The sequence below is a fragment of the Solanum stenotomum genome, chromosome 12 (assembly GCF_019186545.1).
Source record: "Solanum stenotomum isolate F172 chromosome 12, ASM1918654v1, whole genome shotgun sequence".
NCBI classification, from domain to species: domain Eukaryota; kingdom Viridiplantae; phylum Streptophyta; class Magnoliopsida; order Solanales; family Solanaceae; genus Solanum; species Solanum stenotomum.
The window spans coordinates 29,603,589-29,618,813 of record NC_064293.1 but is presented as its reverse complement, the minus strand read 5'-3'; the positions used below and the strand labels follow the sequence as shown (position 1 = coordinate 29,618,813).

Genomic DNA, 15,225 nt, shown 5'->3' with positions numbered 1-15,225 from the left:
GAAAAAGTGGACAAGCAATTAGGGACAAAGGGAGTATTATCTGCATAGAAAATCTCACAAACAAACAATCACAGTCCCACACCCACACAAGGTACACTCAATGGATTAAAATTCACAGAAAGAGTTAAGTAGAACCCTAAATAATTTGTTGCCTTATATATTTGGAAATTTCACATGCCTAATTAAAGTTCAAATTCAAATTTAAAGTCATCAGAAACCATCAATCACAGATTCATCCGAATTCAATATTTTTAAAATACAACATGAATTTCTATATATATTAGAAAAATCCATTAAAATTAAAATAAATAGTAAGTTTGAATGAATAATAGACATTAAACACCTGAAGATTAAATCCATAAAATTTAAATTCTAAAATCCATAAAATTTGAGTCCCGAATTCACCTGACTATTCATCATTATATGTTATATATTGTATTAGATGAAAATAAAATATAATGTTACATTCTGAGAAGAGAAAAAAAAAAAGGGGAAGAAGATAATCAACAGTAAAAAATAAAATTACATAAAATAAAAAGATTAGAGAAATAATTACCTGAGATAAATGAATGTGATTGAGAATTAAGTGAAAATTAGATGCTCTTTTTTTTTCTTCCTTTGTGTGTATTGTTGGTGAGTGATTGAAGCTGCTAGATGACCTGATGGAACCAAAGCTATCTATCTATATTTTCTTCAAAGAAATAAATCCTTACAAAATTTAATTTTCTTTTTTCAAATCCAAAAGAAGGAAATTAAAAACCTCAAGAATTTATATTTTTTTTAAAAAATCAACTTTAAATTTATTTCTTCTTTGTAAGAAAATATAGATGAAAAATAATTGGATTTTGTTCTTACCAGATCATGCTGGCAGCTTTAACCTCTCAAAAACCAACATACAGATACAAAAACACGAAACAGAATCAGGATTTGAAGTTTATGTATTCTGAACTTACGGACCGAAATAGATTCAAGAAATTAAAAAGCAAAAATATGATAGAACAAATGGTATGACCTATTTGAGGAAGCATTTTAAGGTATATAAGAAAAGTGGGGCATTTTCTTTCTCTTTGTGGGGTGGAGGTGGGTGGGGGGTGATAGGGGGTGGGGGTGGGAGGAAGATGCCCTATAGTTTATGCAACACAACATAAACACAAGAACCATGCAGGGTTTTGCAGGAAATGAATGTATACCTCTCGTGAATATAATCTACTATATATACATAAAAAATCATCTAACTCGATCGAACTCGATAGGCTATTGTCTAGTCTTGGTTATTTTCTTACAGCTGTTGACATTGACTTATTGCCTCCCTGTCCTCTTCTTCCTTGTCTAGTTTCTAATTGAGTAATTTAATTTTAAAGAAATGGAAAAAGGGACCACAAACTTTTATGTCATGTATAAAACTACCCTTAATTAGTTCCTATAATTATAAGTTAGTTTAAATTAAATTTAGTGGTCCATATTTGATTAAAACTAAAAAGTAACTGGCCCAATATAGTTGCTATAGTAGATTTGAGTGAATTGAAATTTTGGACCACTAAGTTTATGGGTCTTCTGGTTTAGTTCCCTTAATATTTAGTGATATTCAGTTAATAATAATTTCACCATCAAATTCTACATTAATCATGATTTCATGTATAATATGTTCTGTGAACCAAACAAATGACTCATTTCCCCCCTTTAATTATCTAAAATGAAATATTCATTCACACACCACTTTTTTCTTTTCACTGGGTGTTCGGTACGTATCAACATTGGAGTCCGGACTAGATCCAGATTCACATCGAGAAGTCCCAAATTGGGGGTAAAATGCTCCCTAAAAAGGACGACTCCGTATGCAGCAAGACTCAAACCCGAGATCTCCGATCAAAGATATGAAGGAGTACTTACCATTCCACCACAACCCTTGTTGTCCGAATTCGTATCGGAAAGTCCCATGTTGTTGGTTAAAGCATTCCCTTACAAAAACAACTCCATATGCCTCACTCGAACCAGAGATCTCCGATCAAGGATATGAAGGAGTACTTACCACTCCACCACAACTCGTGTTGTACTTACCACTCCACCACAACTCGTGTTGTACTTACCACTCCACCACAATCAGTGTTGTACTTACCACTCCACCACAACCCGTGTTGTCCGGATTTGTGCCGAGAAGTCCCACATTGATGGCTCAACCGTTCCCTTACAAAAACGACTCCATATACAAAGAGACTCGAACCCGAAATCTCTGATTAAGGATTCAACCACAATCCTCGTTGGTCACACACCAATTGTTAGGTGCTAATGACACTCTTGTAATGAAAAACATAATGCTCCTTAGCTAGCTTCAGTATTCCTAAAGATACTTATCACGTTTCACTTTTTTTAAAACAAATTACATATATAAATCTTGATTGATATATATGTATATAAACATATTTTTTTAAAAAAGATTTTAATTAATAATTGATCAAACTTATTCTCCAAATTGTGATTTAAGATACAAGTAGGGTCAAATGAAAGACAAGCCAACATAATGCATGTGATGAAGTCTAAACATTTAATAGCTAGGCGTTAGCGATCGTGAAATCTCTAACTTCATAATCCATAATAATAATATCATCAACAATATAATAATATTGTCGTAACAAGTACGATTAATAATTTTATTATACGTGATTGTATTTTGGTCGTTATACTAATAATTCTACTTCAATTGTTTTATGAAAATGATCTTTTATAACTATTTGTAAATTATTAATTTTCCGCTTTTTAATAAATAAAACCAAAAATCTCGTATAAAAAAATAAATTTATAAAAGACTATAAAATCATTTCTCTCGATTATTTCAGACAAGTTACTGAAACATCGATCCTGTACATATTTTTAGCCGCCTAGCTAAAACAATCAACTTACCTTATTTCTTTTATGGGGTGGGTACTATATTAAGTGTCCAATGCAATATTAATATATACCAGCTTTATGCAACAGAACAATAAATAATTAACAAGTTATGTATAGTTTTTATTTGTTTGTTTTTTTATTTATGCTCAGATATTCATATTAAAGTTTGATTAATTTAAATTCATACCTCATAAATAATGCTCTTTAGGGAGGAATTGTTCCCTATGCAATATTATAAATGATAATAAATGAAAACTATCACTAAAATCAGTAATTATTTATCAAAAAAATAGTCACTCAAATAATTTTTTTTGACTTTTTTCTAATCCAGCTTCAAAATCGAAACTCTTATTAAGGTAAAAATGTAAATTTCATGTGGTAGGGCATTGCACCGTGTCCTTTTTGGTAAATCATATAGTACTTTTACTAAGGAGTTGCTTGGTGTAAGGTTTAAACTCGTATAATGATCTCAGGGTTAAACTGTAGGACTATATTATCATGCATTTGATTGGAGGTATAAAACAATCCTAGATATGATGTGATAAGTTATTCCATATACATAATAAAATAATTTATCTCGAGATAATTACTCTCGAAATAACTTGTTTTCAATCAAATGATCTCTTCTTATTTATCAATTTTTTATATCTAGATCTCAAACTTAAAACTCTGATTTAAAAAAATTACTAGTCTCATCCACTGCCTCACGTCCTTTTAACGGTAAGTGACATACTAGGATTTACCAATGCATGAATTTGTTGTGAATACTATTAAATGTATCGAACTACTACCTTTGGTCCACTTTGTCCTTAACTCTTTATAATTTAGATGAGAATAGAAACGGCGCATGCGTGTTTGTGGGCACATGGGGTTTGGGGTGTGGGGGGGGGGGGGGGGGGGGGGGGGGGGGGGGGGGGGGGGGGGGGGGGGGGGGGGGGGGGGGGGGGGGGGGGGGGGAAGAGGGGGAAGGGGGGAATGGTCCTTCTTATATTACATGTTGTTTTCACCAATCTGTCCATTCTTTGTTTTAACATATATAAGACAATTTTCAAAAATGCTTCTATTTAATTTGTGGACCCTTTCAATTCTAGGAGATTTTGCATTTATATCATCACCTTCTTAGCTTACATTACGATCAACTATATATATTACTTAACAACAATAATATATTCAGTGTATCATAATATCATAAAGGAAAAAATGAAAAATATACCTCAAACTATCATAAATGGTATGTAGATACCCTCCGTCATACTTTTGGGACATTGATGCCCCTGCCTTCTAAAAACTAGAGCATATATTTACACTTCACTCTAACGGAAGACTAAATAGGAACACGTGGCGCAATTTTATCCGTCAATAATAAATGTTGGGTCTGTGGATAAGATTATGACACGTGTATGTCTGTTAGTATAAAGGATATATATGCTCTAGTTTTTAGGAGGCAAAGACATCAATGTCCCGAAAGTATGACGAAGGGCATTTACATACCATTTACAATAGTTCAGGGATATATTTGTCCTTAAACCTTATCGTAAAATAGGGTTTGAGGATGATATGCAGACTTCATTTTTACCTCAAAGATGATGTAGAAATGTCGTTTCCAATATTATGATAAAGTATATATTGTCCCTTAAATAATATAGTCCCAACTCCAAATGGAGTATTAATTAAGGTCGTTAAAAGGAAGGGAAATTTTTCTGGAAGGGGAAAACAAATGAGATGGATAATTAATTAAAATTAGTCCCAAAAAAAATGTGTTGTAATTTTTAAGTGTACTACATTTTCACGTTACCTACATTATATGACAGTCCTGTTTGGACCTAGCACCAACTTATTTATCAACTACGTACCGAGTACCAAGTACCAAGCTGGTGTGACTGAAACAACATCATTTTAATAAAAAGTCTCGAATTTGAATTCTAAAGAATAAACATATAACCTTTTAACATGAAGTGTGCACTTTATCCCATGATTAAAATTTGAATTAATTGAGTCAGATAACAAATAGTTAAAAGAATATAGTGATCGATAATATTAGTGTCACATAAATTCAATTCAAAAATTGAATATTAACATGCATTTGTTAGAAATAGTCTTTCTACCTCCGAGGTAATAAAGATAAGGTCTACTTATACTCTATTCTTCTGATATCCCATTTTATAGAATTATACCGAATATGTTATTTTCGTCGTCTATATTATAACATGCATGTAAGTATTAGCCAGGTTGGTAGAATCGAGTGAGGGTGTCCTTTTGTCTTTAGCTTTGGTGGTTCCTTTGTGTCTTCTTTGATTGACAAACAATATAATATAATATAATATTATATATATTGACAGGCCCTAATGGAAGTGAAGGACCACAAAAACCTTTTAATACCTAATCTTATAATTTTTCTTTAATATTTGTTGTGATTAATAGATAGATAGTCACATGGTTTTGCCTTGTAATTTAGTTATTGAAAAAAGTTGAAATATAATCTTCCATTTTTATTTAAGGTTGGAGAGTTAGGCGGCTTTTGTGAATAATAAAGCTGTCCACTTATTTATTTATCTTTTTGCCTTTACAACAAACAAAATATAATAAATTAGGGTTTCTTAATGTCCTTTTTATATTCCCTATGTTTTTATGGGGAATACTATTTTTTTTTTTGAAAATTATTTTGTAAGATAGGATTTTTCAGGTTTCTATATATATATATATATATATATATATATATATATATATATATATTGGGGTGGACATCGTAATAATATGGTAGGTATCGACTATGGTAGCGAATTTTTTTTTTTCTTATTTTGAAGTCTAATTAGTATTATCGTATTTGATACTAAGTGTGATATTCATAAGAAGAATATCAAAATATTGAATATTATATTGAAGTATATATATATATATATATATATAATTTTTATATATTATTATAATATTAATAAATATGTAAAATAATATTAGTATAAAACTAACTATTTAGACGTAATTCAATTACTTTATCTTGACAGAAATGTCGTTCTGTATAATTGATCAACGGTGAGGATTGCATGCTTATACTTAATTTTTTCTTGAATTGCTTCTATGTGTGTATGTAAGGTGCTATATTATTAGTATGATATAATTGAAACATTATATGAAAGTTGAAGTCATAATTATCTATTATATAAGTATATGTAATTAATTAGTTAAAGTTGAACTCGGGTGGACATAAATATCAAAAAATCGAACCGAATCGAATTAATTCGGTTCTTCAATTTTTTGGTTCGGTATCGGTGTTATTTTTTCGGAAGTTCGATTCTTCGGTGTTTGGTGTAAGGGTCTCAAAATTTCGGTGCACCGAAGAACTGAACTTTTATTTTAAAAATTAAAAATTAAAAATATTATATATATGGACATTCTCTTAACTAAAAATTAAAAATTCAACTAACAATTAAATCATTCGTGAACAAATCAATGTAACAATAAATGTACAATTCAATAGTTAACTTCAAATATTAATTTCCAAGAGAAACTCAAACATATTTCTACCAATGTACATTATGTAAAGGAACCGTTTTCGTACTTGTTTTTCTCGAGAAATTGTTGGAGGCACAGTGTTCTTGTTAAAGACAAATATAGTCTTTTATTTAGCACAATAAGTGTTCCACGGTGATACGCATCATTCCTTAACATAGTTTTAAATTTCTAAGTATCTTATACTTTATCCTTATTTTATTTTCATTCACATCGAAAAACCGATTTAAAAACACCGAATCAAACTGAACCGAACCAAATTAGTTTGGTTTAATATACGGTGCACACTTTTCTAAAACCAAAAATCGAAGAACCGAATGTCCACCTGAACAAACTATAATTACCGATTTATCATGTCATAAAATAGCAAAATCAAATTTAAAAAATACTAAACCATTCTAAATTAATTTAATATAATAATATAATACTTTAAAAAATTAAAAAAATTAAAATAATCGAACTAAATTTAATATTGTACCATGTCCCCTAATTATATATAATTTGTTTTTGGTTAGGAAAATTGGTGGTTCAAATTCATTAATTAGATTTTCATTATCTCTAATTTGTAATGTGACCACTAATAATGCTTATCGAGTTTAAGCCACCGCACCTTTATTTGATTTATAAATATGTCGACAATATATACATCGAGAATAGACTAACATATGGTAAAAAGTACTTTTACGATGGAGAGAATTATCCAACGAAAAAGAATTAATATTCTTTTTAAGAGTAGGTGTGAATTTTTTTTGTTTCTCTTTGTTTCATTTTATGTGATACAGTTCGTAGTACACTACAAGAAAAGTACCTGGAGATTTTCCTGGGAATTAGTATGAAAAATTGCAGGAAAATAAGATTCATGCGGATTTTCATACTAATTCCTAGGAAAATCCCCATGTAATTCACAGTTTTTTTGTAGTGAGTATCGATCTAACTAATTCTTTTATGTGAATTTCATGAATATCGACTCTTTTATATCAATTTTAAAACTTTGTAAAAAGTATAAATCATAATTAGTTAATAATTTAAAACATTTTTAAAAAAATGACCAGAAAAAGCTCATTTTAACTCTCCAAATGATAATAGTTCACTAAGTGAAACATGAGTATTCTTTAGAGATAAAGGATCAAAAACACATTTAAACTATCTTTTTTTTTTTTTGAATTTCGTACCCAAACTATTGAGAATGTAAGTTTTTTGTTTTTAACAAATATTAATAGTTTATTTAATTTTTGTCAAGGGGAACTATTTATCCATGTGGAATGTCCGTGGCAAGGTTTTTGCAAACAAACGAGAGAGTGTATTACACACACCACTGATGTGTGTTTCTCAAACTAATAAGTGATAGTTTAGGTATGAAACTCATTCTCCCAATAGTTTAGGTATGAAATTCAAAAAAAGAAAATAATTTAGGTGTGTTTTCTCTATTCTTTAGTATGATTACCTCCAATTCAAAATAAGTGGCGAAAAATGACAAAAAAAGAGCCGCTTTAACTCTTCAAATGATAAAAGGGTCACATAAAGTGAACCATGAATATTCTTTAGTATTACCTCTAATTCAAAATAAGTGAATTTCAAACGTTTTTCAAAGTTTAAAGAGGTAACTAATTAAATTTTTCCAAAGTTATCCTTCTCTCTAATGGGGTTTTCAACATCCAACGCTAACTATTTCTACTCTTAAAAAAAGTTTGGGAAAAGCAAAATGGTAATATTGTAATATGATCTTTTGATTAATGTAACTAATTAATCTTCTTAAGGGATATGTGTCACGTTAAAAAAACACTTATTTTGAATCGAAAAGAGTATTATTTATCACGAGAACTATTAAAAGTTAGGTACATGAAACGTAGAAGGGTTAGCTAATTTGTGAAATAATTGGACTTAGACCAAATGTTAAACTTTAATTGCTTTTCATCTAAGCAAAATATTAGTGGGGTCTCTCTTATGTGATAATGTCTAAATTATGTTTTCTATGATATATAATACGTGTTCTATTATTAAGCACTTAAAATATTCAAACACATAGATATTTCCCTTTTAATGTGTTATGATGGTCATGGCAAACATATTTTTTGGATTTCCATTAATGAAGTTATAATTAAGGACGACAATAATGACTAATGACATGATTACTACTTGCAATTACACAAGAACTTCTTTAATCACCAATAGATGTATGTATTTAATAGTTAATGGAAAGAGACTTCTTAGTTAACAATCAAATTATATGCACCTAACAATTTAAAAGTGTCATTTGTTGTCGGGTAATAATTACAATTATATCTTACATCTTAATTCCATTATCATAGTGTTTTACTTTTTTATTTTTCAAACTTGTATTTTTAAAAATATTTTTCTTGACTCAGAGATCTATTTTGGAAACGATCTTTCTATCTTGCAAAAGTAAAGATAGGATTCACGTACACCCCATCTTTCCTAAACCCCACTCATGAATTCACACGGAATATATCGATCTCAAATTCATGCTAGTTATCGGACACTATTTTATGTCTTAACATGTAACCGATATCAATTAAATATGTGAAAATCAGGTTTTCTAGCATTCCAAATTCTCTATATAAAAAAATATTCCTAACAAAACATTGACTCTTAAATCTTAGTGGAGATTAGACATAAAGTAGACTAACTACCATGACTAAAAACTTAACTTCAATTAATTAATATCACCTATATAGATCTTTTTATTCCATTTTATCATATTTTTTCACAAAGAGGTTGATGATTTGCATAGAATCTTAACCCCCCCCCCCCAACCAAAAAAAAAAGAGAATATTTGTTCATGATTACATATTTCAAGGTGGTTATATGTACAAACAAATCTAAAATTAAGATAGAAGATTTGTACTTAATCCCCTGCTAAATCCATAGGACACCAGCACCCAATGTTTGACCATTCTAAAAGCCATTTCATAAACCATCAATTAAGGATGATAACCAAGTAACGGATAACCACAACAAACATAGTGTAATCCCACAAAGTAGGGTCTGAAGAGGGTAAAATGTACTCAAATCTTACCACTACCTTAGAGATAGAGAGGTTGTTTAATTTTCAATAGACCTTCGGCTCAAAGAATATACCTAATAACATATAACAACAACAAACACAGTGCAATCCCACAGAGTAGGGTCTGCGGAGGATAAAATGTCCGCAGACCTTACGGCTATCTTAGAGGTAGAGAGCCTATTTCCGATAGACCTTCGGCTCAAAGATTATACCAAATAACAGATGAAAAGCTTAAACAAGTCTAAGCACCCATCTAACATGATTTTCCAACAACCAGATAGCCTTTTGTCAGCCTTGGGGGAGGGGGAGGTCAAAAGTAGTACAAGAAAAAATATATTTTAACAGATCATCTAATTAACAGGAAGTTTTAAATTCAAAATCTAGCATAAGGCCTGGACATTTTAAGTGCAAACTGTAGAGTTTCTGTTGCACTTTTTGTCTAGGGAGCAAACATAAAGTCAAACTATAGTTTTTTTATATATATAAAAAGTTCATAATAACAGATGCATGTGGGCATGTTGCTCTAGCAGGTCCAGCATGTGGTATATCTAAAACTAATAGAAACTATTGTTGGGAAGAAAACAAGGTCAACTTTACACAGAACAAGTGAAGCTACCCTTCATGTCATCAACAGGTAATTCACTAGTGAAATGACTGACTATTTCTCTCTGAATCGCCTTTAGTAAACATCGAATGGGACGGGGGAGATGAAAAGACGAAGGAATTGAGAAACATGATATGCACATTTTGAACAATTGTGAAGTACTAATAGTTATTTTCAATCTCCACTGTTTTCGATTTTAGGCCAATCTTGATCAGCTTGAGACTTCACAAACTCAGCTAAGAGTTTAATTTCATCGTCTTGTAATCGAGGACCAAATGTGCATTGACCCCTTGGTGTACAATTCTGACCAAACCCCTGCAAATCCAGACAGCACAATAAGGTCCACAACATAGCAGCATAAAGACGAGCATGATTCTAAACAATGTGTGAACTTACTGGCATTCTCCCTTTGCCATAGTAAGTGACACGATAGATCTCCTCTTCCGTGTCAACTCCATTTCTATACAGAAGAGTAGCTAGTTAAAAGTTCATGTTGTTTTTGCATAATGATATGACAAATTGCATTTCAACTATGCATAAGAAAAAATGACAATGAATAGAATATGATAGACAGCAAGACAAAAAAAATCTCTCAAAAGTTGAGATAAAATAACCTATTGTCTGTGAAGATTGATCTTGTCAAACTATGTAAATGCTGATTAATAAAATTAACAATTCAATGAAACAATGTACTGTAGCTTTACTCTTAGCTAGCGTATGTTATAGGAAAATTAGTTTGATGCACAATCTGTTGTTCTGGTTGTTCAAAAAAATTATATTCAATTTACCTTCTAGCCATATGTTTTCCTCACAAGAATTGAATACGTCCAACGAAATTCTCATGTTCAGAAAATTTGATCTGCTAAGTATTAAAAGCGAAAGGGAAGGAGAGAACTCATCTTCAGTCAATAAAGAGCCTTCCATTGAGAGCCAGGAAAAGGTAGAGCATATGGACTATTATTCTGAACTTCAACTTGCTGTGAATATCTTTTAAACTTACTCACCATTCCCCGTACGGGAAATTAAACTTAACATCTGAAAAGTCTCAAGTATGGTAATACTTTTACTGCAGTGTAAATACTTAAGCACCTTTTTGTTGAACTTCTGGTTTCCATTAAGATACAGAATGTTCTAAGGAACTGTGGCATGCTAAAAGAAGTTACAAGCAAATTTAAAATCTTCTGTATGGAATTTAATTTTTTACCTTTGTAGATCCTTCAAGAAGAGTGTCGCACCCTACCATATAACAAAGGAAAGATAATTAAGGTGAGCTGGAAATTTTCGACGACTACAGGAATCACGAGGTAGGTAAGACTCACAGGCTGGATTATATTTCCACCTTCATAATGACATCCAATGCAAGCTCGATTAAACAAAGCAGCTCCCTTTTGTACATCTACTGTTTGTCCAACTGAGACTGCAAACAAAAGTACAATAAAATAAAGAGATGAAGAAACTAAGAATATCACCTGCAAATAAATTGATATCAAGGAATTTCTTCTTGCAACTTACATCAGATGTGGAATCAGCCCTAGCTTTATGTTTCCAGTACACTAATGTTAAATAAGGAAATACAATCAAGTCACCTTCAAAAGGGACCTCCAGAATGTAGAGATTACTAACAGCAGCCGCCGTAAACTTGATGAGTACAGGTTAAGTTATTTTCCAACATTCCTCAATGGAGAAGGTTTTAAGATCAGTTATATCATCTAAATGACATTATAGATAGATAAAATAAGAGGAAGAAATTTGGCAACTCAAACATCTTTATACTACTAGGAGTGCTTTATATTTGGTTTAAGAAAGGGTTCTTATGTATACTTCTATTCATTAGATAGTCTGTCACCACCGATTACCCACATCTAAACAGCGGAATATTGTACCTGATGATCTATCTCTTATTATAACCTAGTAGTGCACAGATGACATGTAAAACCTTGCTTAATGGGGAATATGTCATGCAGTGCCTTAACCATGGTAAATGCTAAAGGATTTTCTGCAACTTAAAATAGGCTCAGGTTCCAGAAATTCTTGTTGAGTATGATAAATTTATTAAACCTATCCTATGTAAGGAGGAATAAGTGAGTAATTTGCCTTATCAAACTGAATACACAGTGGTTACTATTCAGGGACTTGCTACGGAGGGAGAAATGGAATGAGTTAAGAGGGCAAACAGATTTGAGTCACACAATCAGCTAAGTCAAGTACAAGTTGGATGGAAACTGAGTTGTGGTTTTAAGGCTTGGCATCACTGTCAAGGCTTTGTGGTCCTTCAGGGCTTCAACACATTAGCTAACTTCATCTCTAGGTTAAGAAAACAGGTAAAGTTACAAACTTAAGAGCATAGGCACCAGTGAAGTGCTTATAGAATCTTAAGAGCTGCTGGTATTTCACCCTATTTTCTCTAGGTAGAGAGATATGACCGACTAGCTTACAGCTTATGAACCAGGGAGGCCTTAATACAGCATAGAATTAGGAGGTGACATATGTTGTTCATTCCATACCAATGATTTCTTCTTCCTTGTTATATATAGGATTTTCTTTTCCTAAATTACCTTATAAGGGAAAGGGATATATTTAATATTATTGCTGCAACTCTGCAAGTATTGACATTATTTTCCTGTTTGTTCCACAATTTACTCTATTCCCTGATGACAACTATACCTGAATCTGATGAGGCATCACCAATGTCTCATTAAATGAAGAGAAGAAGACAAGGATCAAAGTATCCCCGGTTGTCTGTAGCAACAATTGGCTGATCTGCTATCCCTTCAAGTTTATCCTTAGTTATTTCTTTCCAGATTGTTAATTTGCCTTCATGCACCTTTACCAAATTGGTATATCATGTGCACAGGTACTTTATCACTCAGTTCCCTTTAAACCTACTACACATTCAGACATACTCGTAACTGCATAGGACCACACATATATAAACTACGTAAACAGGGAAATTAAGGACATGTACGATGGAGTCGAGACCAGGGTTAGGACGATGGAAGCTGAGTCCGAACTCTTATCGAATGTAATGGGGTTGCACCAGGGATCAACCCTTAGCTTGTTCCTGTTTACCTTAGTGATGGATGAATTGGCACATCATATTTAAGAGGAGGTGCCATGATGCATGTTATTCGCAGATGACATAATATTGATTGACGAGACACATGGTTGAGTTGACGATAGGCTGGAAGTTTGGAGAAAGGCCCGAAAGTTCAAAGATTTTAGGTTAAGCATGACTAAAACAGGGTACCTGGAGTGACAAGTTTAGTCATGAAGTGGAGGTAAAAGTGGAGATCGAGGCACAAATCATACCTAAGAGAGGAAGCTTCAAGTATCTTGAGTCCATAATCCAAGAAGACGGCAAGATTGGCAATGATGACGCATATCATATCAGAGCAGGGTGGGTGAGATGGAGGCTCGCCTCCGAGGTACTGCGCGATCAAAATGTTTCGTCAAGGCTTAAAGGTAAGTTCTTCAAAGTGGTGGTTAGACCAACATTAATACATTATTGTATAAGACAAAGTATTGGCCAATCAAGAACGCCACATTCAGAAGATGAAGATAGGAGAAATGAGGATACTCAGATGGATGTGTGTGGCTTTTGGATGAGATGGTCACACATTTCAACCAGAGTAGGCAGAGGTTCTGAGATCGAATCTCACCGCCACCCAAATCAAAAAAAGAATTTCTACGTGCTAGCCCAATGAAAAAAAAAACCAGGCCCGCATGTGAGGGGCGTATTGAGAATATAACTAAATAATGAAAGTGTGCTCTCTCTAATAGCTTATGCTTAAACTTTTACATGAGATGGTCACACACTTCATCAGTGTGAGCATACTAAGAGAGATATGATTAGGAACATACTTATATGGGACAAGGAGGGAGTGTCCTCTGTATGTAGGAAGTGAGTGTGAGATGATTCAGACATGTGAATTTGAGGAATGTGGATGTGCTAGTAATGAGGTTGTGAGAGGTTGGTTGTAGCAGGAATTAGGAGAGGTATGTCAAAATAGAAATGGGCGAGGTGATAAGGCATAACATGACACAACTACAACTAAGGACATGACATGACACAACTACAACTAAATATCATTATCTTGCTATTTTAGTGTCTTATTTTCTTACAATCCCGCTCCCAACTTTTCTTTTGAGCCAAGGGTTTATCAGAAACAATGTAGATTCTCAATTCTTCTATGCCCAACAACGTAGATTCTCAATTGCAGAAGATTTAGCATTATATCTCATGACACTCACAAAATCAATAGTTTTACCTGGAGGATTAACAATGGGAGAGAGGGCTATAAAGACAGTCATTAGAGGCGGAGCCAAGCTCTTCAGCAACTTCAACTCACATGCTAATTTATTCTCCCTTTGGGCAAATGGTTTGTCTCCTTCATACACATTTCTCCTCTGTAAATTAACAATAAAGGCTACTTACATATACCAAATTACAAAGGAATTCTGAAAATTACACTGTATTTTTTTGCTCTTTTATTAATTAGGGTACCTTTGTTGGATTTGCCAATGAACAGCTCTTGCTAAGGCAACTGGGTATCATACACAACACTGTCATTTTCTTTTGGCTTTGTGAAGACTTCTTCTTCTTCTATGACTGTTGGATTTTTTCTGAAGATTATAGATTGAGTAAAGTTGTATATTTGGTATATAATATAATGTTTTGGACATTTAGATTTGGTTCCTAAATGTTTATATTCATTCTTAATTTCTGAATTGATGAATCCAACTTTTTTTTTTCATTCTTCTTTTTTGGGGCAATTTTAGCTTGGTGTAAAACTTTGATTTTTATGATATTTTTGACATGTTAAATCTTATAAACTATACATTTTTTTTTTCAATTTATTTTAATGATTACACCAGGCATGGTAAAATTCATTAATATTAGAGAATATGTCAGCTCTTAGCTTACATCCTGGACGTGGCCGGTACTCAGAACCATTGTTGATCCCAAGCGTACCCTTGACCTAGCTTATACTATACTGAAAGCTATAATAGATATGTGGAAACACTTAAAATATGAGTATGCAATAACTTGATAAACAAACTCAAATACTTTATTTAAAGATCTGAATAATGTTGAAAGTTATTGTTTGTTAAACAATGCTGAAATTATAAGTAGACTGACTTGTCTATGAAGCCTCTACATACAGGAGATAGGTTACCGTGACAAGACTCCAGGCTACCTGAA

At 32.4% G+C, this 15,225-nt stretch overlaps 1 protein-coding gene and 1 long non-coding RNA gene across 2 annotated transcripts; both read right to left on the bottom strand.

The window, feature by feature from the left end:
• Window positions 1–419: 419 nt before the first annotated feature.
• LOC125848636 (uncharacterized) lies at window positions 420–1,090 on the bottom strand. Its single transcript, XR_007444539.1, has 2 exons — window positions 856–1,090; window positions 420–659 (listed from the first exon to the last, which is right to left on the bottom strand). It is a non-coding gene; the product is annotated as an uncharacterized LOC125848636 (long non-coding RNA).
• Window positions 1,091–9,937: 8,847 nt separating this feature from the next.
• On the bottom strand, window positions 9,938–14,677 carry LOC125848635 (cytochrome c6, chloroplastic). The gene is made up of 6 exons (XM_049528543.1): window positions 14,527–14,677; window positions 14,291–14,429; window positions 11,342–11,439; window positions 11,227–11,258; window positions 10,419–10,482; window positions 9,938–10,337 (listed from the first exon to the last, which is right to left on the bottom strand). The coding sequence occupies exons 1-6, from the start codon at window positions 14,590–14,592 to the stop codon at window positions 10,197–10,199; spliced, it is 540 nt and encodes a 179-aa protein (XP_049384500.1). The 5' UTR covers window positions 14,593–14,677; the 3' UTR covers window positions 9,938–10,196.
• Window positions 14,678–15,225: the final 548 nt, after the last annotated feature.